Source organism: Culex pipiens, chromosome 2, assembly GCF_016801865.2.
Source record: "Culex pipiens pallens isolate TS chromosome 2, TS_CPP_V2, whole genome shotgun sequence".
Taxonomy (NCBI): Eukaryota; Metazoa; Arthropoda; class Insecta; order Diptera; family Culicidae; genus Culex; species Culex pipiens.
This window is the reverse complement of record NC_068938.1, coordinates 37,984,043-38,010,659: the sequence shown is the minus strand read 5'-3', so window position 1 is coordinate 38,010,659 and position 26,617 is coordinate 37,984,043. Positions and strand designations below refer to the sequence as shown.

The window sequence follows — 26,617 nt, the reverse complement described above, 5'->3', positions numbered from 1 at the left end:
GAAAGATCTGTTGAAATTTGGTTCAGAAATTAATATCATTATTTGCAGTCATCGGAATCAATTCGGAATATCCACAATCTTGGAACAGTTATTATATGTCAAAAGGATGAATAAGGCAGCTTTGCTTTTCAAGTTGTAAAAATATCAAATTTCAATTCTCAGCGACTACAATTATCATGCCTGAAAAATCATGTCCCAAATATCACTGAACTGTCTCGATACTCTCACAGCCACACATAGCCGACCACGTTTTTTTTTTTTGTATTTTCACACTCGTGTTTGACATTCTCCTTAACCCTCTTAGCTGTATTTGTGCCGGAACATAATTCATTGCGGGTTTCTGAGAGAACAAAAGACTCAGCGGTGAGAGCGCGTGATCGAGGAAAAAGGAGTAGTGATAGGAAGCTATACAGTCCAGACTCGATTATCCGAAAACATTAGAAAAATTTCATTTCGGATAATCGAATCACGAAAAAAAATTCTCGTTGTGTTTTTTTATGGTCGAGCTTAAGTATGACTTAACAGTGATTTAGAAATTTTAAGTCTAAGATGGCGGCCAAAATATATAGTTATATAAATAGTTTTTATTTCCAAAATACGATTTTATCAATTTTCATTTTTTTTTTCATCTGTTAGGCCGTTGCTAATGTTTTTTGAAGTTTATGTCACATATCAGAGAGAGGTTTTAAACGCAAGAAAGTGCATTTCAGTTGGCTAGACTTCTATTTCCTTTAAAATTTTGAAGTTTTTGAATAATTTTTTTTTGCCCCCTTATTTTTCGGACCGATTTTGAAGGGGGGGGCGACATAAACTTTGAAAATTTTTTGCAACGGCCTTAAAGGGGATTAAAATGGCATCTTTTGCGATAGAGTTGAGGATGGTGCAAAATATGGTATCGGGAATGTATATTTTTGAAAAAAAAATCAAATATTGCCAAACACAATTTCAAAACATTTTCAAATGCAACAACTTTATAGTTAATATTTAGAAAAAAATGTTTTTCTTTGTGTCATCTAATGAGCCCTCATGTCAAAAAATGTAACCCTTGTGGAATGTTCTGCTCTTTTCGATAATTTCAATTCTTTTTAATTAACTTCTTGAAATAGAAAAAAAAATCCCAATTTTTTTGTTTTCAAATATACTGCTGGATTTTTTTAGTTTCGAAATTATTATTTTTAAAAGAGCAGACATTTGTTTTGCAGGCAAGACGTATTTTTGAACCACAAAAAAAAATCCGGATGATTTCACCTTGAAATTTATATAACTTGAAAACGATGCCCTTGTTTAGAAATTTATGGAGTTATTTTTGATTGCAAATTTGATTTTGTATTTAAACACGCTTTTTGAAATCTTGCTTGACAATTTTTTTTTCTCAAAATCATTTTATTCAAAAAAAATCGGTATCAGGTTGAACTCTGGCGCAAAAGATGCCATTTTTAGTCCTCTAAAACACATGTTTAATTCAAGTATTTGAAATAAAAAGCCAAAAAAAAATCGGGAACTTTTCCGTACATTTTTTTTTTCTAAAAAGTTCAGCTCCTAGAATCAACCCACAGAAGTTCTCAGAAATGATTAAGACGAAACAGTTTAAAATTATTTATTCTTTATTCATTGCTCATTCGTTCGGAAAAAGTACACCTAATTCATGAATAAGTCTAGTAATAATAATAATCATAATAATAATAGCAATTTAAACGTTTTCACGTTTCCATCGTGGTCTAAGTTCTTACGAGCTAAGCATGGTTATTGTGGGATGTATGTATATAAGTTGTAAAGTGGCGTTCTTCTTTTGCTCACATTTACTGAGCAAAAGAGTTCATGCTTTGCACACGTAAACTATTTTTTTATATATAAATTTTATTACAAGGAAAAGAAAAATCAAAAAAGATTCTTACCAATGATCGGCTTTCCGATTGGCGCAAGTATGAAGTTGTCACGCGCGCTGCCGCCGAGCACCTTCTTATGACACAGATAGAAACTAAAACTTGGAATTTGTTGTTAAGTGTGTGGGTTTTTTTTTTCGCTTACCAAGTTTGCTTTCGTCCGGCGATAGAATGAATTACACAAGATACTTCCGTAAACACAATCTACCACGAATAGATTTACTCTTTGCTGATGATCTGTTAAAATTGTTATTACTTGCATGTTTTTGTAGTGTTTGCGTGTGTTAACTTGAAAGGGTAGCGCTTACGTACCCAGTTTTACTCGCTTCATCTGTCTGAAATTCACACTCTTCCTTTGTATCGTTAAACCACGCGGCAACGATCGTCAACCCCCGGGTAGCACATTGAGATTTATGCCAATTTGGACATTTCTTCCATCTAAAACTTACCGACCAAGGGTTGACGACCGCTGTGCGCTGGGGAACAATTGTTTAGTTAAGCTGGCTGGTCTATCGATTCAGTGTTGCGTCCAAAGATGGGTGATGTAGGTGTTTGGTAATGCTTACCGCCTGGATCTCTCCCGGGAGTACGAACGACGCCGCCGGCTGTCGCGGTCGCGGTCACTGCGATCCGAATGGCGGTCCCGGCTGCGCGAGCGGCGATCGCGGCTGAAAGAGAATCAAAACTCGCATGAAACTAGCTTTCAATGGGTGAACAATCGCTAGCGCTGTATTCGTTTGGATAATTTGACGAACAAATTGTACAGATCGCGGTATGTGTTTCCCTTCGTAGAACCAACGCACGACTCATCCGCGGTTATTACCGGTAAGATTACCACCACAGTTGGCGCACTTTGTTTGATCTGCGTTGTTCTCGTTGTTATGGCATTAAACATGATTCCGAGAGGTTTGTATCACCACACTTCACACAGTACCTGCTATTCAATTCGAGAGCTTCTATCCAGGATATTCAAACGAATACACCGCACAGACTACAGTTCCAAAAGCATCGATACATACCCTTCGCGGCGTTCCGAGTGACGGCTACGCGAGCGTCTCTCGCGGCTTTTCGAGCGACGCCGTTCCGAACGCTCCGAGGACCGTCTACGATCCCGGTCGGAACCACCAGCGCGACTAAAAGAAACATCAAAATCAGTACATAATAATCACCGAGTAACACAAGCTTACCCATCGCGCCGCTCCCGCTCCTTGACCAGCGCCCTCGAGCGCCGATCTAGCTCGCGTCCACCGACGAACCGCGACCGCCGACCGTCGTCGTAATCGTCGCGGCGCCCGTTCTTGCGCAGCTCCTTCTGCCGCGGCCCGGCAGTCTTCTCCAGCTCGATCAGCTTCTCGCGAATCGCTAGGAATCCCAAGTGTAGCTTACCCCCGAAATGGTCCGCCAGCCGGACGTCGTTGTCGTGGATGCCCAGATAGGCGGAGCAGACCTCGCACACGCGCAGCTTCTGCTGCTGGTAGCTGCTCGCCGGGATCGCACTGCGGTACTCCTGCTCGGCTTTGGCCTTCTTGGCGCGCAGCTCGTCGATCTCGGACATCAGCTTCATACTCTCCTCGACCTGGCCGGCCTCCCCGAGGGCTTCCGCCTTTGCAAGTTTCTTACCGATTTCCTCCGCCAGCTCGTGGACGGCGTTCGCCTTGGCGGCCACCTCCGTCGTCAGCTCCTCCTGCGTCTCGGCCAAGCGCTTTTTGGCCGCGTCCGTGCGCCGGTCGCAGTCGGCAATGAACGCCTGCAGGTGCTCCATGGCCTAGAGAGAAAGGGAGGGGATATTTTAGTCCTCCATCCGTGATACTCTGTAGACTCATTGCACTCACATCGACATCGTAGTAGTAGTCCTTGGATTTGGCCGCGTTCTCGTAGTCCGCCCGCAGTGCCAGGTCGTGCACCTTGGGACACTCGCCCAGGTCCATGCGCTACACGACCGAGAGAGAGACGGAAGAAAAGAGCAGAAGAGAGCGGGGGAGGATTAGGTTGTGATTGGAGTAAATTTGAGGGTTTCTATGATTGTTTGATAACTGTCTGTAAAAAAAACTTTTGTTATTAGGTAGTCCTGGTTCTGAAATTTCATCGTTCACACAATTTTAAGTTTGAAAAATTCGAATTCCTTTTCTAAATATCGAAAGTAACTTTTTACTTTTTTATTTATTCCTGAGAAGAGACATTTTTATTCACATTTTACTAACTTTCCAATATCTATTATTGCCGCGATCAGGAAAAAGTTGAGATTTGTTGTTCTACGATCAGAAAAGTTTTTTAAAACAATGTTTTCTGATCCCTGGTAATGCTTTCTTTGTTACGATGAAATCACTTTGTGATACGATTTTTATTTTATTTGTACAGTCGACAATTGTGTATTAGGCCATAATACATTTCCAATGTCAAGCTAATTTTATATCTTTAAAAGCAAAAAAAAACAAATGATGATTAGGACATTTGGATTGTTTACCTGCAAATTCATGAAAACAAAAGTTTGCAATAATAACACTAAATTTATATCATTTTACAATCGTTACAAGGATTGATATATTTTTTTCCCTTCGGATTTTAAGACCATTTAAATTTCCCCTAAACTGAAACTGTTATATATGTTATATAATTCTGATATCTGAAAATTATAAAAAAAAAACTTTCAAATTCCTGATTACTGCAACAATAAACTTGAAAACGGTCAAAATCTATTATTTTTAGGGCCTTTTTAATATATTAAGTTTTTTTTTTATTGAATTATTTGAAAACACATTAGCAGTGTTGTAAATGAGTGATACAAAAAACTATCATTTGATGATTCTTGCATCAAAATATCAGAGGGTAAAGCGACCGTCACTTTGTATCTATCTCGTGATAGCCAGCAAGAACACTCTCTCTTTATCACGCATTCTTTTGTCCCCCTTGACGCACACTCGCCGAAGATTTTTTTGATTTCTCAAAAAAACGGCAATGATATAACGCGAAAGGGGGATTGGGAATTGACCACGGATTGCGTGCCGTTAAACTGCATTGGTAAATTTTGTTTCGTGGCGGCTTTTGAACTGCAGTGAAAATTGGAAGATGGGATTTCGGGCATGATAATTGTTCATGAGAACTTAAAGTTTGATATTTTTACAACCCTTCATATTTTGATGCAAAAAATAGCGAATAAAGACAAAAGACCTAATAAAACATTTTTTGTAACCTAATAAAACAATGTGGCAAAATACCGAATAAAACATACATTTGTGTAATTGAGATTCTGTCGTTTCCATGATAAATTACATGAAATGTAAAAACAAATAGGAGAAAATCACCTTTAACATTTATTTTCGAGTTCTTTCCGGTTTTTTCAATTGTTTCTTTCCATTCTTTTTTTTTCCTTTAGGCTGGTACAAATATTTTTAAAAGTTTTTGTCACTCCCCCCCCCCCCACCCCCCCCCTTCAAAATTGGCCCGAAAAATCAGGGGGCAAAAAAAAATTTTTACAATAAACTTCAAAATTTCAATGAAAATTCAAGTGCAACCAGCTGAAATCAAATTAAAATACATTCTTCTGCGTTTAAAATCATTTTTAGCATGTTTGGGTTTATTAAAAAATCTTAAATTTTTTTGAAAATTTTCGATGCAAAATCTTTTTTTTCGATACAATTTTTATTTTTGTCAGATCTTAGATTTTTTGAAAACTAGAGATTGCAAAACAACTGAACTAGTGTAAAATGTATTTTAAAACACTTTTTTCATTTAAATGTGAAGACTATGGCTTGTTATTTAAATTTTTATATTTTTTTATTTTTTTGCCCCCCCCTTGACCTCGGCCAGGGCCGAGGGACAAAAACTTTTTTAAATATTTGCATCGGCCTTATTCAATTCTGTGAATTCATTCATTATTCAATTATCGTCTTCGAAAAAAATCCTTCTTCGTTTCAAGTAACAAAAAAAATCCAACTTAAAAATCTCTCGCACAGATCACGCGATACCGGTTAAATTTTTATGTTAGGAAAGGAGGCGTTTTGCGGGTTTACTCACCAAAACAATGGCAACACTACCGACACCGAGTTCCCACGAGAACCCTTTGGCGAACCTATCCCATTGCTCAACATTTTGGAGTATATTTCAATATCATACATACATACATAGTGTAGCGCTCTATCGAACACGAAGAAGGGTGGGTTGTCGAAACCAGTGTGTGGATTTATTTGAAATTAGAAAACCACAAGTAGTCTGAGTAGCTATTTAGTTTGGTTTAAAATTGTATGATTTTGTTTTTTTGTTCAACAAGTTATACGTACGATTGGTCCTCAACATAATACATACATACTCTATATCTGGCGGCCAATTCGAGGGACTACAGCGCGCGGCTCAACTCGTCGGCTGAGGAAAACAAAACGTTGCGGAAGAATGGGGGAAGATCCCTTGCGCGGTGTACAACAATATACTTTGCCGACATACGATCAATTTGCGAAGTAACATCAACAATCTCAGTCTCATTAAATCGGGTGAAGGAAATCAACGTTACAAAGAGAAAGAGGTATTACGGTCTGTTTTTTTTCTAGTACATACCCAAAACGGCTAGTTTTGAAGTGCCTTCGAACGCGATGACGACGATGGTGAATTTTGCAAGATTTTTTTTATACGTACCCATCAATTTTGAGAATGTTTACAGAACGCTATTGCAGACACGAATTACACAGTGGTTGGACATCACTAAGATTATCTAAATACAGTCAGTCGAGATTCTGAAGTGGTTAGTGTAGCTAACATAAGTTTTGTTTTTGGTAACGTTTGGCCAACAAACCTAGTGAGCAAGGTTGTTAATCGATAAAATTATCGTCTGACGATAACGATAATGGTTATCGTTACCATCGGGACGATAACGTTAATATATCGTTATCGTTATTTCAATGATTCTATCGGCGATAATCTTATCGCCGATAATTGAGCGATAACTCATTTTTTAAATCTTTCTAAAATGGATTAACCCTCTACCGCCCAAATTTTTTTTTTTGAAAATTTTTATTTTTCCCTTGTTCAGGAGGCCATTTTGAGCAACTTTTGCTCTACGAAAAACTTTACTTCTCTTGTTTTATGTTTTTCTTGTTTCATTTTTAATATTTTAATTTGCATTTATCTTGTTTAGTTTATGTTTGTTTTTGGTAGTATTTGGCCTATTCTTCCACCTCCTATCATTACATTTTGCCTATATAATTTTTCATGTTTTTTTTCAGTTTTTTGCCTGTTTTTCACATTATCTGCTATAAAACGGCACCATCATCATTTCAATTGTAAAAAAAATGCGTAAAGGCATAGTCTGGGACACTAGAAAAATTACTGCATACTTCTGTTTACTTAAAATATAGGAAATGTTAGTAAGAAACACAGAAAAACTTGACCCCTAAAAAAATGACATTTTCAAAAACATTGGCAAAGTCACATAAAACAAGTAATACTGCCAACCCGTAAATTTTCTTAAATTGTAAGAGTTCTTCTTTCCAATGCTTTTGAAAGATCAAAAATTGGTTGAAAAATGGATTTTTGGCGATTTTTTAAATCGAAGCCCGCCTAAAGGCGGGGTTGGGCTGTAGAGGTTAATTCATCTACAGTCGACTCTCTAGCTGTCGATCTTCTCGATATCAATATTGCTCCATCTATCGATGAACTCTTCAGTCCCTTCAAACTGCATACTTCAATTGGCTTTATTCCTCGATATTTTCTCTTGCTTGAAGGATCTCTTCCTCGACGGTCCCTTGGATTCTGTTTGCAATAAAAATCTCTTCCGGTTGTCAATATTGTCACTATCTCATGGCTTGCATTGCATAGACATTTTTCTTTGCGAAACGAAGCTTTGAAGGGTGTTTGACCATGATTCTCTCCCATAGCTGATTCTCTCCCATAGCTGAGTACCAAGAAAAACATATTTTCAATCGATTCTTCATTTTGCATCGTTCTGTAAACTGATGATTCTCTTCCTCGACGGTCCCTTGGATATTGACAACCAGAGAGTCGACTATATATCATGTTTCAATACTATCACTAAGAATATATTTTTTGACAATCTAGAAAGTTTCAAAGTAAAAATATGTACTCAAATTTGTTCACAAAAAAGCGATTTTTTTTTTCGAAAATACTTAAAATTTCAAAATATGCCATATTAATCGAAATTTTGTATGCTTTTTCACTTTATTAGAGTTTTTTTTTGAAACTACTAAAATTTTCACAAATTATCGTGTTTTTTTCGAATATAATCCAATTTAAAAAAAATTGCAATATGGGTATGCTTTTTCACTTCATTGGTTTTTTTTTAATTCCAAAAATTACACACATTCAAATTGTGAATGCTTCATATAAAATTTGCGTCGTTTGATACCCATATTGCAAATTAAAAGCAAATTGAGTATTTTCGAAAAAAATATGGTATTTTGTGAAAATTTCAGTATTTTACAAAAAAAATCTCTAATAAATTGAAAAAGCAAATACCCATATTGCATATTTTAAAAATGTGAGTACTTTCGAAAAAAATTCGAATTTGTGAAAATTATGTTTTTTTTTTCAAAAAAATCTTATAAAAAGGAAAGCATGCAAAATTTCGCTTCGGTTGATACCTATTTTGCAAATTATGAAAATTTGAGTACTTAAAAAAAAACGATATTTTGTTAACAATTTTGAGTACATATTTTACTTTGAAACTTACTAGATTTTCAAAAAATATAGCCTTAAAGAAACCAAAAAAACATTAACATAATATGGTTGAATGAATCGGTTTTAGAAAGATTTTTAAAAATGATTTATCGTTCATTATCGGCGATAAGATTATCGCCGATAGAATTATCGAAATTACGATAACGATAGATAGGTTGAGATAGCAAAAAAGTGTCCACGTAGTTTATGGATGGTCCCTATCTGAAATATTTTTTTTTATTTGTCTTTTTTATTGTCGAGCTTTAGTATGACCGCTAAAGTATTCTAAAGTGATTTAGAATTTTTAAATCCAAGATGGCGGCCAAAATGGCGGTGATTACATATTGAAAAGAAAAATCTATTTAAAACACAATCACATATTTAAATTTAAATAAATGCGGTCGCAGAACTCGAATTTGATGTTAAAAGTAAAAAAATGTTTTTTGGTCGTGTTTCGATTATCCGAAGTCCTATAGAAATCTTCGAATAATCGAACTTCGAATAATCGATGCTTCGGATAATCGAGTCTGGACTGTACTTACTTTTCCTGTCATTATCAAGCAACGAAACGGCCTACTTTTCTCTACAAAAATAACAGAATGGAAAATGGATACCTTTTAAAACCAGTGTTGAAAAGTTCTACTCTTAGCACTGAAATATCGAAAAGTAACATTTTTCAATATTTTTTGTTTTGATCGGGGAATTTACTTAACACTTGGATGTTGGGCATAATATTCCGTTCAAAAAGCGTTTTATAGAATTACAAAAAAAAATGCAAAAATCGTTGCAAAAAGATGACTTTTGCAGCACGAGTCATACATTTACCCAACGAGTTTGACCGAGTTGGATACATACGACGAGTGCTGAAAAAATCAAGTTTTGCAACGAGTTCCATACAACATTTTTTGCAATTCCAAAAAACACACACTGAGTGAAATTTTATGTCAAATTTTCATGTATTTTGTCAATAAATCGTTTAAATCAAAAAAATGTTAAAAAGTGTTACTTTTCGAAATAAGTGCTGAAAAGTTGAACTTTTCAGCACCCATTTGAAACTGTTGCTATTCGATTCTGTTATTTTTGGTACAGGAAAGTAGGCTATTTCGTCGTTCAAGAATGACAGGAAAAGTAAGTAGTTTCACGACGGAATTGCAAAAATACCTTTTTTTACAATTTAAAGCATCAGAAAATACCTTCTAAACAACATTCAAAAAGTCAACTTTTCAGTGAGCTACACTAACCAACATCAAGCATCTCAGTGCGAGCAAAAAACCACACTCCTCTGACTCTCGACAAAACATTACGCACAAAACTCGTCTCGCGGCAAACTTTCCTAACAACACCACATTCTGACATTGATGTTGAAGTTTGAAAGCTCTCTCTCTCTCTCGTTCAGTTTTGCGCAAAATAGAAGGAAGGAAGAAAACTAAACACTTACGTAAACAGCGACCCCCGCCAGCAGGTGTGTGTGTGCAAAATGTTGGACTTAATGTGCCTTCAACGCGGACTCAACACAGTTTAGCAAAGAAAAGGAAAGATCCTGCTTGAAAGAGGAGGTACAATACAAAATCGCTTGTGTTTGGTTTTTTTTTTGGGGTTTCTTTGAGAGAGGATGATCTCGCTTCAAAAAAGGTACTTACGATCATCGGATCAGAGCGACATCTCCGCCGCCACACCACCTCAGCAGGTATTTTACATTACTTTATCTTTTTTTTTTGTTTTTGTTTCAAACAACCAAATTGGCACATTGGCCATCAAAAACTGAACATTACTGAGTGAGTGTTGGGGGAGAGGCGACGTGTCTGCAATAAAATCAGAGGGGTGGACATTTGGTTTCGTCTGGCAAGAAGGCGGGTCAGTCGGTGGGGAAGGGGATGGGGCTTATCCTAACGCTACTGAAGGCACATTCGTGGTTTCGGTTCGACGTTAAATCTGGCTCTGCCTGCTCGCGTCGCAGCCGCGGTTCGATCAATCAAAATGGGAGGTGGGGTGGAGAAGAAATGGTTACGGAGTGCGTTCGCATCTCAGCGACTTACCGTGGATTGCAGGATCTCATGAGGGCAGCAGCCTAACAAAAAACTCTTACATACTTTGTTGTCGTAGAATTTGGTCGAATAGCGATTGGTTTCACCTGGGGAATAACAAGAGAAAAACAACGTTAGAGTATGTAAATAATTGTTAATCAAAATGAATAAGCGCAATCAGCAAATAAGCTTTAAAAAATATTACCACTGAGACGATTTCTTGGTAACTTCGTCCAACTAAAAATCGAGGTGAAATCTGTAACAACTTTTCAATAGGGCGAAACCCTCAGATGTAAACAAACTGAGTTTTTGTCAGAATCATATAAAGCGAACAAAACTGATTCTAAAACACCCTCCATCATCACAAAATTCCGAAAATACGTAGTTTTACAAGCAAAAAACAAAAGGGCTAATCAACAACATCAATCAAAACAAACCAAATTGAGTTTCCGCCCTTGTGTTTCCATCTAATCACGAGGGGCGAATGTAGTGTTTTCTGCAAGTTCCGACGTATATTTAGAAACACAAAATTTTCGTTATAATTTAGTGAATTTTAACCGGACAATCCTCAAAATGGATCAAAATGTATGTTTTTGATGTCTCTGACCACAATTCCACAACAAACACAGATTTGTATGATCCTAAATACATAACTTTTTAATTTCAATTATTGTAGTATCGGATCTGGTCTGGATTCACAATCTAGACACAGACAAACAGACGGGACACTCGAGTGCCGAACCATCGTCCTCCAAAAACGGTTATTTCAAATTCAATTTTGTTTGGGCATCCACTCACCCGGCGCTGATGGTACTGCTGTCGTGACAGCTCGCCCGTCTTTTCTCAGTGTGTGTGATGCGTATTTTTTTGTTTTTAAGTTGAGCGTGAGCACGTGTGAGGCAGCAAATGAAAAAAAAACAGCCTTCCACCTCGAGTGCCTCCAGTTCAACCCGCCGGAAGGTCGCTTCATCTGTGGAGAGTTTGAATCCGGCCGAATGCACCTGAACGACGAGAGCCAGCGGTCCCGGCAGAAACTCGAGCAAACGGACATTTCGACGGTAACATTTCAAAAGGCATCATGTACATTTTGACACTTTCTGGGTTATTGCATATTCTGAAAGTACTCCTAATAAGCTACCTCTCCACCAAAAATGAGCAAAAGTTACTTCAGTAAAGTCTGTTTAATCATGATTTTAAATAAAGTAACATAAACAAAATCTCTGCCATCAGCAGTCCCTGTTTATATAGCCTTGTCAACCTGTCAAACAAAAGACTACATGAACCTCGTGACGAAAAAAAAAGCAACATGAACAAAGCGCCATGTACATTCGGCGAAGAAAAACGAATCATAACAAAGCGTCCCCCTCAATGACAGCAGGGTGATATAGACGTTGGTGATTTCAAAAGAAGTTATGTTTGTTTTTCTCAAATAAAATTACGGAAATAATGTTTTATTGAATTTGGATGATCAAGTATCAATAAAAGCAACGTTTTTCATCGTTTGTTATCATTAGAACATCTAATTTTGCTTTTATAATAAAATGGGAATTGAAAATGGATGCTCAACATTCAAATGCGTTTTTCTCAAAACGCATGGTTTGTACATGATGCTTTTTGAAATGTTGGCGTCGATTTACGGGCACTCCTTCGACACGCACGACTTTGGGTGTATCAATCGGAGGCGAATCTACCTCACGAGGGCGACTCGGACCGGAAGCGGTCGGACATGATGGAGCATCATGTGTACAACGAGGCAGAACGAGTGCGAACCGTGCCGAAAACCTGAAGTAGCAAACTCTTGCTTTTACCCCACTATTAACCAGATAGGCCTGTTCCACTGCCTGCCGAAGTCGAGACTGCTGCTGAGGCGCCCGCTACTGCGGAGAAAGCCGGATCCTGTGGTGGAGTCATCTCCTTCGGAGCAACCTACTTATCCTTCGTAGACTGCTGCTCAGATTGCTGCTGCTGGTCGTCCTTTTGGCATTTTGACGATGCGTCGATCGTGAGCGCCACTCTTTGCGACTTTTTTCGTCTCATTCGGCCCTTTTGGTTTTGTTCGCTGGCAACTTAATTGCGCCGTGGACACGTTCCCCGCAAATGTTTCCAAACGCCCATCGTGGGGATCAATTCCGTTAGTTTTGAATTGGATTTTCCTATTCCGGCGGCCACTACTGGTGTTTTCGTGACCGGGATATCTGGTGTCAGGTGTAATGGTTCATGTTTTCAGTGGAGGAGGAATCTTAGACGGAACATGCAAGCAACGGGGAGGACCAGTGGTGTGGTCTCTGTCATTGTGTTTGTTTTGCATCGCTGCAGGTGCTGCCGCATGATTTGCCTCATGAGGTTCTGCCATTGGAAACGGAACCGACCGTGGAACCGAACCACCGTCATTTTCGGCCGTCGGTCTTGATTTATTTATTTTGATTTTGTTACTGATGATCAGCAACAACAAAATTATTTCGAAACAGCTGTTAATGTTTACAATCGTTAAGGCTTGAGCGTGAGCATACACTGACATGACACATGACAGTAATGGGTTTGTATTGGTGTGTTTGGGCTGCGCTTCGGCATAAGCTCACCAGGCAGCGCTGGCGTCGCCGTGATTTGGTGGTTTGATGAAGGACGATGGATTTAAAAAATAATTTGTATGGAGAGTCACGTCTGTTTGTCTGTGATCTAGATATGAAGGTCCATAATTTACCGATTCTTGGGACATCCGGGGATTCTGGGTCGAGCAGTTGCAGGACAAAAAGTTAGTGTAGGGAGGTTTAGGAGGAATGCCGTACAAAATCATCGCCTCCGTAACCATCGAAGCTATGCAAAGATTGAGAAGGCAGGATGCTGTCGCGGGGAGTCATGTCTCCCACTTCCGGCGGGTACACCCCAAGGAACGTCACTTCAATATAGACCACATCGTCAAACCAACTTGCTACTTACGGTGTATCCTAGCTCAACGAGTCTTGGCCTGAATCGGACTCCTTATGAAGGCTTTCTAGACCAATTTTTTATAACTGAGGTTGCAAATATCACTGTATTATCACTGACTGTAACGTTTCACAATGATAAAATAGTTGTTTAACCACTTTTTTCTTTAAAAACCCGAAAAATTAACAAAAAACAAAAGGGCGAATCTGTTGTTTACTTTTGCTTTGCGGCGTAACCTGACGGGCTAAACCGTTGTTTTGGTTGAGTGGGTGGCGAATACGGTGGGGCGAAAATGGTGGCACGCTCTTCAAAAAGGCGTAATTTGTTTTTCTCAATTTTTTAATAGCAAAAACACCTTAATTAATTTCAAATTGCTCTCTATGATGAAATTATTGCTATTTTCTATTACGTTTTGAAAAAAATGATGGTTTTCATGCTTTTTTGAGGAAATAGGAATTGATCGGAATTGCAAAATTTTGAATGTTGATTTTCTCAAAACGGCAGGATCGTAGGTTTCGCCCTTTTGAAATGTTGTTACTGAAGTGTAATATCAAGCAAAACAATGTAAGTTTGTAAACAAGCAGTCTATACTGCTCATTCTAATTGTGAAAATTCACTGATGTGAATTTGTGAATCATTTTCAAAGAACATTGATCATTACTCTTAAATGCTCTGTATTTAGTTCAATTTTACGTGAACTGTTACTTGAGCAAAAGGGATAGACTGCTTGTTTACAAACGCAGATTCGCTCTATTCCACTGTTACTACGGATCTGTTCCAAAACGATTTTACACGATCCATACAAAAAAGATTTTATTTGTATGGAAATTGACCACGGGGGGAGGGAGGGGGGTCCGTACTAAATTTTTACATTTGTTAATGAAACCTAATAAAAAAATCCAGATTTTTTGTACAGTCCAGACTCGATTATACGAAGGCCTCGGAAAAAATTCACTTCAGATAATCGAAACTTCGGATAATCGAATTACTTAAGAAAAATGTTTTTTGGTTGTCTATTTTTTATTGTCGAGTTCAAGTATCACCCCTTAACTACGCTAAAATGATTAAAAAAAATTTCAAAACAGGATGGCAGCCAAAATGACGGTGATGCAATATTTAAAAAAAATGCATTTTATTTTGTAATACGGAATCAACAACTCAAAAAAAATGGTCGTAAAAATCAATTTAAACAAAAAAAATAAAAAAAAACGTTTTTTTTTTTTTGTTCGTGATTCGATTTTCTCTCTGTTGTTCATTCTGAGACAAAAAATCCAAATTTGTCTAGAAATTTGTCACTTTATTTTTCGGCATTTGTGGAGTTTTTGTTTGTCTTGCAGCGACCTCAAATTTAAATCATTAAATTTGTCCATTTTTCGATCCTCACCACAGTTCTGACCATGCGCGCTTACGCAAGCATAAATAATTTTACCCGTCGACTCGCGTTGCGCGACAAATAATTAAGCTTATGTACAGGTGTGGATCATGAGTCATCCTCACCTGAAAAGCCCTTTATTAAATTTCGCCAATTGTTAGGCAATCAAAAAAATGGTTAAGCTTTCAATTATGAATGTGCGATGTTTTTCCACAGGGGAAATTGAGGGTGTGGCTTAACCAAATTCATTGGCATGTTCGTTCAATGGAGAATTCGACCTTCTCATTATTGACCAACATTTTTGAGAATGTTTTAGGAACATAATTTTGATATTCCAATAACATAATTTAAAGTTTCACGACAATGGTTCGAACCCATGATTCCGATTTTGAGGTGTACTCACTACACCATACGGAAAGTCATGAAGAATTGCAGAGGTCTGCATAATTTAATTCATGAGGTTCATCGATGCTTCTCATCGAAACGGACCACTTTTAGTAGAACAAAATTTAGTAGAGTTTTCGGGGACTGACTATAAAAACCCCAAAATTCTTGAGGAGGGCAGTTAGTTCCAGTTAGTTCCAGTCAGTTCCAGCCAGTTCAAGCCCAGTCCAGTTCCAGATCCTGAAGAAGCCCCAGACCAGCCGGACCAGCAGCCACCAGTAGCAGAGGCCCCAGTCCAGCCGGACTTAGCGGTGGAGGCCGCAGTCCGCCGGGACTTAGCCGCTGGGAAGAGTCCGCCGGGACTTAGCCGCTGTGAAGAGTCCGCCGGGACTTAGCCGCTGTGAAGAGTCCGCCGGGACTTAGCCGCTGTGAAGAGTCCGCCGGGACTTAGCCGCTGGGAAGAGTCCGCCGGGACTTAGCCGCCGTGGAGTCAACCAGGGACGTAGCAGAGTTCGGGTCTGGCATGGCTCGGCGAAGAGGTCTGGAGGACAAATCTGGCTTCAACGTAGAGAACTGGTTCGACGAAGATCTCAATGCAAAGTGATGTGATCGTGCGCGTAAAAAAGTTAAGAGTGTTACCGCAAAAATGTAATCTTTAAAAAAGTGTAATATACAAATAAGTGAAGTTTACTGATCTGTTTTGACTCTGCAAGTAAATGTCACAAAAATCCTGAAAGCCTAAACCGCTCGGGCCGTTCAGGTGGTGACTAGCGGAAAGCAACGCTGTGTGTGTTTGGACACGCCATTTTGATTGGACAAAACCGAGAGTTGAAAATGTGACTATGTGTGAAAATTAATGAACAAAATGATTTCGCGAAGTAACAAACAGTTAAAATAGTGTAAAAAAAAAAAAACGTTAAATTGAAGAAAATGTTATGTGAGAAGTTCTAAGATGGAAGCAAATATGCAGCAGTACGAGATGGAACCAAAACGGGCTCGACCAATGGCAGAAGCATCGAAAATTTCAAAACCGGCCAACGATGGACAACACTAGGGATTCAACAATGACGAGATCATCTGGATCAACTGGAGACGAAATTCGGCCGCATCGGACACCCAAGAAGACGACCATGGAAATCTGGCAGTTTAGGGTGAGTAAACAAAAGTTATACCGAAATTTGATGTAAATAGTTAAAAACACGCTTAAAAGGGTGCACAGCAACCAAGGAAGTTGTTGTCTTCTTATGCCAAAATTTACAAACTTACGGACCCAATCCTGCACAAATCTGATTGTAAAAACAGGCAAATTTTGTTGTAAATCACTTAGTAGACAGTACTTTAGGGGATGAATAAAACATTATATCGATAGTTCCCGTAGTTTCGAAAATACTAAAATATCTGTAACAAAAATCTTGGTGCAAAAGCTCTTGTTGATGTGCACCGTTAAAGATGGCGAATTTGGAGATGACGGATTTAATCCAGCTTATTCCAGAATTTGATGGGTCATTAGACTCACTGGAGCAATTTTTAATATTAATAGAATATTATGCTGATCAAATTCCTGAAGGCGAAGATCAAAGTAAATTTTTAAATGTTGTTTTTATGAAACTAAAATTTAAAGCAGCAGCACGTATTAACCGAATTTATGCAAGCACTTGGGAAGAAACCAAGGCAAATTTAATTAGAGAGTTTGGTATCAAAACTACTTTTGGTAGTATAATTGAACAAATTGAAACTCTGAAACAAGGACGGGATGAATCATTTAAATCATATGCAGGAAGAGTTCTTGACATAAAATACGAAATCATAAAAATTGATCAAAGTTACAACGAAAATTCATTTACAGCTTATTGCTTAAAAAGCCACTTTATAGTTGGAATTATAAATAATGAAATCAAAGCAATTGCCACTAATAACCGTCATATGAAGTTGGAAAATTTGCTAGAATTTTTAGAAAATGAACGAATTGACAGAGAGTCTTTAAGAACTCTCGAACAAAGGTTACTTGCTAGTACTGAAAATTCAAACCTTAATTTTGACAGAAAATTCAGAAATTTCAGGAACAATAAAAATAAAAAATTTTATCAAAGAAATAATTATCAAGCTAACAAATTTTATGAATGTTATAAAACGAATACTGCAAAGAGCACTTTAAAACGAACTTATACAAATAGTCGACGCAATAAAAAAATCAAATTCCAAATAATTTTAAACTGCAATTTAACGAATACATTCCACCACATGAAACATTAAAAATCAATTTCAATAATGATTCAATATTTTATGCAAATATTGCTACCTTGGCAAGGCCAACAAAATTTCACAAATTTATAATTGACTCCGCATCATGTAACAATTTTGTTAGATGGGATGTGGTTAGTAATATGCGTTTAACTAACATCGATTTCAACGATAGAATTTCCATTAGAGGGGTTCATGGAATAGCAGAAGATACAGTAGGATCTGTAAATATGATTTTATTGATAGGAAATTCAAAATACGAGGAAAAGTTTTACATTTTGAAGCATTTTGCTGATGTTGCAATTCTTGGAGCACATTTTCTAAAGAAATACACCTTATATATTAGTCAAAGTTTCGACAACATAGTTTTACGAACGCCTGACACAAATAATATGCAATATAATAATCATGAAATGACCAATTTAGTTAGAATCAATGACATTGAAAATATAAACAAAGTAAATATGGCAGGTATTGAAGCAAATAGTTATGACAATTTTAATACAAATTATGATGAAAATAATGGAAATAATTATGATAATGACAATGGCTGCAATGGCAGAATCCAACCGTGCATTGAAGAGTATTATGGTGATCAAATTGAAATTGATGATGATAACCAAGATTACCCAAAAGAGATGAATTTAGAAAATGATCGGGATTATGATGTGATTGAAAACATGAAGCATGAGAAACTTACAGGCAATGAAAGAATGAGAAAAATTTATGAATTGGTTAAAACAGACCACTTGAAAGGCGATATCAATCAAGAAATTAATAATATTTTGAATGATTTTAATGAAATATTTTATTTAGAGGGTGACGAGTTGACTTATACCAATTTAACCATGCACGATATAGAGACAACAACTGAAATTCCAATTAATAAAAGACAATATAGATTTCCTGAAGCTACCAAGAAACACGTAGAAGAACAAGTGGAAGAAATGCTAAAATTAGGGATAATACGCCCAAGTAAAAGTCCGTGGAATGCACCGGTATTATGCATCCCAAAGAAAGACTTAGACGCCGAAGGCAATAAACGCTACAGAATTGTAGTGGATTTTCGAGACCTAAATACAATTACTAAACCATTTGTGTATCCTATACCGCTTATTAGCGAAATTTTTGACAGTATAGGAGAAGCTCGATATTTCTCAACCATTGACTTGAAATCAGGATTTTATCAAATCCCAATTAACCCGAAGGATGCTGCGAAAACCGCTTTTTCAACATTTCTAGGACATTATGAATTTTTAAGAATGCCAATGGGACTGAAAAATAGTCCATCAACATTTCAAAAATTTACATTCACACTTATTTATGAAATACAACCAGTTAATGCGTTTGTATATTTGGATGATATTATTGTATTCGGTAGAACTATCGAAGAACACAATGAAAATTTATATAAAGTTTTGAATGCATTACATGAACATAATTTAAAAGTTGAACCATCAAAATGTAAAATTTTACACAAAGAAGTCAGATATTTAGGTCATATTATTAGTGAAGAAGGGATTCGACCAACTAGTGAAAATATTGATACAATCAAAAACATGAAAAGGCCGCAGACGATTAAAAATGTGAGATCATTTTTGGGAACTGTTAATTTTTATGGAAAATTTATTCCAAACATTGCAGGTAAACGTAAGCCACTTAATGCATTACTAAAGAAAAATTTGAAATTTATTTGGACAGAAGAATGTGAAAATGCTTTTGAAGAATTAAAAAACTATTTAATTTCAGAACCAGTTTTGGTTAGACCGAACTATAATGACAAATTTGTTTTGACAACTGATGCTAGCGATTATGCTATCGGAGCAGTTCTTACTAATGAGAAGTCAAATGATCACCCCATCGCTTACGCAAGTCGTGCGCTTATCGGGGCTGAAAGAAACTATTTTACTATTGAGAAGGAACTACTTGCTATTGTTTGGGCAGTAGACCACTTCAAACATTTTATTTATAACCAAGATTTTATCGTTTACACTGATCATAGACCGTTGGTAGCTCTATGGCATTTGAAGGAAACTTCACCAACTTTGACAAAACTTCGTTTGAAAATCCAAGGCATTGGATGTGAAATACGTTACAAGCAAGGAAAGGAAAATGTAGTGGCAGATTTTCTCTCACGTTTAAATAATGATGAAGATCATGCAGATGATAAACAAGCATCAAAATTAGTAGCAATTACAACTCGTCAACAAGCAAAACAAAATAGACAAAATATTTCAGATAATCAAAATACAACAAATACTTCAAACAGAAAGAATTTATCTAGAAACAACACTAATTGGAATAATAATATGAATGGACTTCAACAAATTGACATAAACTTAGATAATGACGATGATAGCAACGATAAAACATTTACCTACAAGGATTTCCAAGATACAGATATCGATTTTAACGTTTTAAAATTTTCTAAAAATATTATACCATTTGAACAAGCCGAAGCTACTTTTATGATATTAAACAGTGTTACGGTACACAAAGAATTGAGTAAATACATTGACCTTCCACATGGTATTAAGGATTACACCAATGAAAATATATTTGTATTCCCGCAAAAGAAAATTTGGGGTTTAATTTTGAATGGAACATATCGTTCAGCAGTTAAGAATGAAGAATTTTTCGATGGTTTATTTAAAAGCTTTAAAGTTTATCCTGATTTTGCTAAAGATGCATCAGTTATACAAATTATTTCTCATAGAATATTTAAAACAGAGTTGGAACTAAACTTATTACGATTTTTTGCAATGAAACTTTCAAAGTCATTTATACTATTTGCAACAGAAAGTGAACGAATTTATGTAAAACCAGAAGACAGAGATCAAGTGCTTAAAGACTTTCACGACGCACCGTTGGGTGGTCATGTTGGAGGTAAACGAATGATTAAAAGAATGAGTCCTCTATTTACATGGGAAAATATGCGAAGAGATGTTTTGAATTATGTAAAGCAATGTGATTCTTGTCAAAAGAATAAAATATGGCCAGCAAATAAGATGCCAATGAAAATTACGACAACATCGTATGAACCCTTTGATAAAATTTATATGGATGTGGTTATGTTACCAATTTCTAATAATGGAAACAATTGTGGACTTGTGATACAAGATGATTTGACAAGATTTTTGATTGTAGCTCCCATGGAAAACCAAGAAAGTGCAACAGTTGCTAGAACTTTTGTTGAAAACTTTGTTTGTAAATTTGGTGCTCCTAAAGAAGTTGTAACCGATCGAGGTACAAACTTTGTAAGCAAATTATTGCAACATACATGCAAAATATTACACATTAAAAAGATCGTTACAAGTGCATATCATCCTCAAGCTAATTTAGTAGAGAGATCAAATAGAGAGTTGAAAGTTTATTTACGAAATTTTATTGGCAAAGATCAACAATGTTGGGATGAATTAATACCATATTTTATGTTTGAATACAACACTACAGAAAATTCATCAACTGGATATTCTCCCTATGAACTTTTGTATGGACGAAAAGCTACTATACCAAGCACAATTTATAAAATCAATGATTCAGATTTAAATTATGACGACTATATTTGTTCAATGAAAGATATATTCAAGGATGCTCATGAAACTGCTAGAAACAACTTAATATTGTCAAAAGAAAAGAGAAAGGAAATTTATGACAAAAAGACAAATGATTGGGTACCAATGTGGGGAGATAGAGTTTTGGTACAAATGGTACAGACAGGAATTGGTCAAAAGTTACAAAATAAGTGGCGAGGCCCTTACGATATCGTTAAATTTAACAGCGATCAAACGACCACTATTAAAAATGGCAACAAATTCGAAGATGTACATAATAATAGACTAAGAAAATATAATGATTAAAATAACACTAAATGATAGTTCACAATGTACCCGTATTAAAATACATTTAAATTTTTTTTAACATTATACATTTAACATAATTTAAATTTAAAATTAAATGCTCCAATACAAGAAAAATATTTTGAAATGACAATTACAGTACAATTAAAATAAAGAAAAAATAAGCGATTTATGCAATGAATGACTTAGTATCATAAACGATTAATATCAAAAGACTACAATGAATGAAAATATTTATTTTAAACACGGGATTATTTATGTATATTGAAAAAAAAAAAATAATAAAAAAAAAAAAACTTATTGAACTGATATGATTGATGAATTAGAAAAAAAACGAGTGTTATCAAGAGAATTAAATGAATCTAACAAATGTGTTACAAATACTGATTTTTATATAGAAAAATAAACATGAAAAAAAATACTATATGATTGATTTGATATGATAAATGAATTAATGTTGAGTTAAACAAAATATGAATGATTATTATCTAAAAAAATGCGCAAACAAGAATGTTATGAATTTGGGATGAAAGATAATTTTTATATATGATTGAATTGATGGGGTTTAAAAAAGAAACAGATTAAGAAAAATACCAGTACTGAGTTTATACATTTTTTTTTTTTTTTGAAAACCACGTGAAGCGATAATGATCAAATATAAACATAATAATGAAGCAGTGATGAAACACGTTAAAACAATTAAGAAGCTGTTGGGTTGCAATTTTGGGAATATACTTAATTGAGCTTAAATGGGTTAACAGGGTTTTAGAAAAACAATTACGCAATTTTTAACTACAAATAAAAACAAATCAAACGGACTGAACAATAATGAAATTTCAACGACAAGCAAATGAAGATGGTGTGATTATTAAATGTTCCAGAACAACATGTATGCAAGTAAGAATGTGTGTGAGAATAATTGGACAAGGGAAGGCCACCCAGAATGAAAGTTGAATGTAAACATGTGTTTTATAATTTACTTAACAATGGATTAAGAATATATTTTCAGATTTTTATACGCTAATACGAAGGATTTACAGGAAACCATTGGAAGACGATCAAGAAGACAACAATTTCAACAAGGACGAATATGAACTACAGCTCAAGGAAAGGTAAAATTTGTGAGTATATCGTGGGGAATCTAAAAAGATCGAAAAGAACGGTATAAGTTCCGATCTAGGGATACATAAACTGATAAAGCAACGCCAAAGGGGGAAAAAAAAGTAGACAATTATACTCTATGGGGAGAGTTTTTATGTCGAATAAAGCTTCAAAACAGTTGTAATCCATGGGGGGATTCAATATGTTAATAACATTTCAAAACATTTGCACTTTACGGGGATAGTCAAATGATAATTAAAGGGAATGGATAAATAATGCTTCAAGGGAAAATCAAGGGATAAATAATGCTTCAAGGGATTTTTAAGGGATAAAATAATGCTTCAAGGGAAGAACACCTTTAAACTGATAAAATTCAGAGGGAAAAAAACAGAACATTATCATTAGACTGAAAATTGAACCAACAAATTTTCTTGCAAAATCAACATTTTATTGCGAATTGCTCAAATAAACAAATTGACTGAATGAGTGTAACAGATTTGAAAACACTGAATGACATACAGATTTCATAAAAAGTTGGAATAACAGAAAGGATATTTTAACATACGCAGTTTTGCAATGACAAGATGATAGGACGTATAGATCAATGAAAAACTTTATAGAGTAATTTTTTTTTATTCAAGTATAAAAATAATAGTCAATTAGAACTGATTTTTTCAAGTATTAAAAAAAAATAGAACTGATTTCATATAAAAATATCAACAAGATTTATAAGATTGTAAGTAAATTTGAATTTCAATTTTGCACAGAAATTAAATGATAGATTCCTGAAAATTATAAAATATTGTTCATGCGAAGAAAACAAGTTTTAAATTTTTGTGGGAGAAACAAAACTAAAAACTGAAGCAAAATATGGCAGAGACGGGAGACGAAACACAAGGATCGACGCGTTCGTATGCTGGTTCTACGCGTTCGTATGCAGAAGTTTGTGATGGCAAGATGGTGAGTGGCAAAGTCATGCGGGAGGTTGGACAGGTAACGGTGTTGATGTTGTTGCAAAAAGGTCATACCAATGAGGATCGAGTCGGATTAAGACGCAATTCTAGTAACGAGACATTCACGTAAAACAAATTACCAACCGAAATGTGGAATCATGCGAAGTAAAGATGATTGAAATGCGAAACATCAATTATAAAAAAAAAAAAAAAGTTGAGATCATACTGCACGTCTGAAACTATTGAAAAGAGGAGGATCATGATAAACAAATGATAACATCATCCGATGTCATTAATTTACAAAAGCCAAAGTTGCAAATTACACGAAAAGACAATTTTGGACTAACAACATGTCCTAAACATTTGATAAAAGAATTACATCAACCGATGACAATAATTTGAGAATGTCAAAGATGCAAAGCAACTGGAAAAGTCAATTTTGGACAAAAATACTGGATTCACGAACAATTCACAATACTCAGCAAATGAGAAGTCAATGCACTCTCAAAACTGACCATAGTCAACTCACAGCTGGGTTATGAAGCATAATTCATGATGGAAACGACAATTGCACTAATTGACGAAATTCAACACCTTAGCCTCGAAAACGAACCAATTGACCAAGTCACTGTGGAATGAATAGCCTCACGATAGAGACGATTTTGATGGAAGACGACGACGATAACAACCAGCCGATCAACACAGTTCTACAACAACAAATTTTGCTTACAGTGGGAAAAATGCAATGATTTTTTTTTAGGAGAGATATTGAAAATTAATTTCAAATGCAAGTTTACAAGAGAAGTTCAAAACAGTAATTCAAGTAATTTAACAGGACAGAAGATCAAAAGAGTAATGAAAATAATTTTACAGTAGAAAAATCAAACGAGCAATTATAATTATAAAGCAATTTACAAGAAAGCACAAGAAGAACAAATTGTAAACCGCACGATCATTACACCCGACAATATTCTTTCCATAGATGATCATTTCTTTCAGACGATCATCTAGCTGATAAGTGTGGGGGAGATTAACCGAACCATTTTTTTAAATCAATTTTTTATAGCCAGCCATTAAAGTAACTTTTTATAATTATTTTGCAAAGTATTTTTTTCACAATTTAAATTATTTATTTTGGGAATATTATTTCAACCTACAAATAACTTTCGATAGATGTTCTTAATGCTTTTCAAGAATACAAACATCTAGCTGGTAAGTGTGGGGGAATGCAGCGACCTCAAATTTAAATCATTAAATTTGTCCATTTTTCGATCCTCACCACAGTTCTGACCATGCGCGCTTACGCAAGCATAAATAATTTTACCCGTCGACTCGCGTTGCGCGACAAATAATTAAGCTTATGTACAGGTGTGGATCATGAGTCATCCTCACCTGAAAAGCCCTTTATTAAATTTCGCCAATTGTTAGGCAATCAAAAAAATGGTTAAGCTTTCAATTATGAATGTGCGATGTTTTTCCACAGGGGAAATTGAGGGTGTGGCTTAACCAAATTCATTGGCATGTTCGTTCAATGGAGAATTCGACCTTCTCATTATTGACCAACATTTTTGAGAATGTTTTAGGAACATAATTTTGATATTCCAATAACATAATTTAAAGTTTCACGACAATGGTTCGAACCCATGATTCCGATTTTGAGGTGTACTCACTACACCATACGGAAAGTCATGAAGAATTGCAGAGGTCTGCATAATTTAATTCATGAGGTTCATCGATGCTTCTCATCGAAACGGACCACTTTTAGTAGAACAAAATTTAGTAGAGTTTTCGGGGACTGACTATAAAAACCCCAAAATTCTTGAGGAGGGCAGTTAGTTCCAGTTAGTTCCAGTCAGTTCCAGCCAGTTCAAGCCCAGTCCAGTTCCAGATCCTGAAGAAGCCCCAGACCAGCCGGACCAGCAGCCACCAGTAGCAGAGGCCCCAGTCCAGCCGGACTTAGCGGTGGAGGCCGCAGTCCGCCGGGACTTAGCCGCTGGGAAGAGTCCGCCGGGACTTAGCCGCTGTGAAGAGTCCGCCGGGACTTAGCCGCTGTGAAGAGTCCGCCGGGACTTAGCCGCTGTGAAGAGTCCGCCGGGACTTAGCCGCTGGGAAGAGTCCGCCGGGACTTAGCCGCCGTGGAGTCAACCAGGGACGTAGCAGAGTTCGGGTCTGGCATGGCTCGGCGAAGAGGTCTGGAGGACAAATCTGGCTTCAACGTAGAGAACTGGTTCGACGAAGATCTCAATGCAAAGTGATGTGATCGTGCGCGTAAAAAAGTTAAGAGTGTTACCGCAAAAATGTAATCTTTAAAAAAGTGTAATATACAAATAAGTGAAGTTTACTGATCTGTTTTGACTCTGCAAGTAAATGTCACAAAAATCCTGAAAGCCTAAACCGCTCGGGCCGTTCAGTCTGTTTGTTTTTTTTTTCTGTAAGGTCCAATAAACCAAATTTCCAGTTTCTGCTTTTAGGGTGTTTTTAAAACTGCCTTGAGTCAGGGTATTTAAAAACACCCAAAAAGCAAAAAAATTAAATTTGGTATCGTATATTGAACCTTTAAAAAAAAAACTCCAGATTTCAAGATTCTGGTTTTTGAGGTAGTTCTGGATTAATTTTGGATTAATATTACCTATTTTATCGAGTACAACATTCTTTGTGTTTGTGTTGTTTTCAGTCTTATTTTAATAAGCAAATTCTGCATATTCTGCTGCGTACTGCGAATCTTTTTTTCGGGACATCCTAATTTTAGCGTAAATAAAGGAATTCAAAAAATGCAATATCGCAATAAATAAAATAAGTGCAACTAAATTATATTACTGTAAACCAAATTGTCCCTCAAAAATATGTTCAGAGTTCCTAATATCCACGAAACATAATTTACAGAAACATTCCGCACTAAATTTTTCAACTTTCCCTCCCGTGCCACACCACGGGCAAAAACAAACATGGACGACCAATCAGCTCTAATCAGGAAAATTTCTACTCACCATTTCTTGATGTTCCCATGAGCTGGTCCAGCATCGCCCGCATCTGATCGTGTGCCGTCATCGTTTCGCAGCTGGTTCCCACAACCTTCCAAGTGGCCAAACGGGTGCAAAATCCGGAAAAAGTTCACTCCAAAATCTTTTTAACTCCGCAGCAACGAAAAGCACAGCCGCCTCACACGCACAGCAAAATTAGATTGCCCGTTTTCTGCGGTTTGACAGCTGTC

The 26,617-nt window shown here is 36.2% G+C and overlaps 1 protein-coding gene across 2 annotated transcripts; it reads right to left on the bottom strand.

Moving 5' to 3' along the window:
* Positions 1–1,586: 1,586 nt before the first annotated feature.
* LOC120412784 (putative RNA-binding protein Luc7-like 2) lies at positions 1,587–26,590 on the bottom strand. Of its 2 annotated transcripts, XM_039573372.2 has the most exons (7): positions 26,394–26,433; positions 10,583–10,677; positions 10,187–10,348; positions 3,716–3,814; positions 3,071–3,648; positions 2,903–3,016; positions 1,587–2,551 (listed from the first exon to the last, which is right to left on the bottom strand). In XM_039573372.2, exons 3-7 carry the CDS (start codon positions 10,190–10,192, stop codon positions 2,446–2,448), a joined length of 903 nt encoding a protein of 300 aa, XP_039429306.1. In that variant the 5' UTR covers positions 10,193–10,348; positions 10,583–10,677; positions 26,394–26,433; the 3' UTR covers positions 1,587–2,445. The 2 variants fall into 2 exon arrangements, with proteins under 2 accessions (XP_039429306.1, XP_039429305.1); XM_039573371.2 differs by lacking the exon at positions 10,187–10,348 and having other exon boundaries at positions 26,394–26,590.
* Between the last annotated feature and the right edge of the window lie 27 nt (positions 26,591–26,617).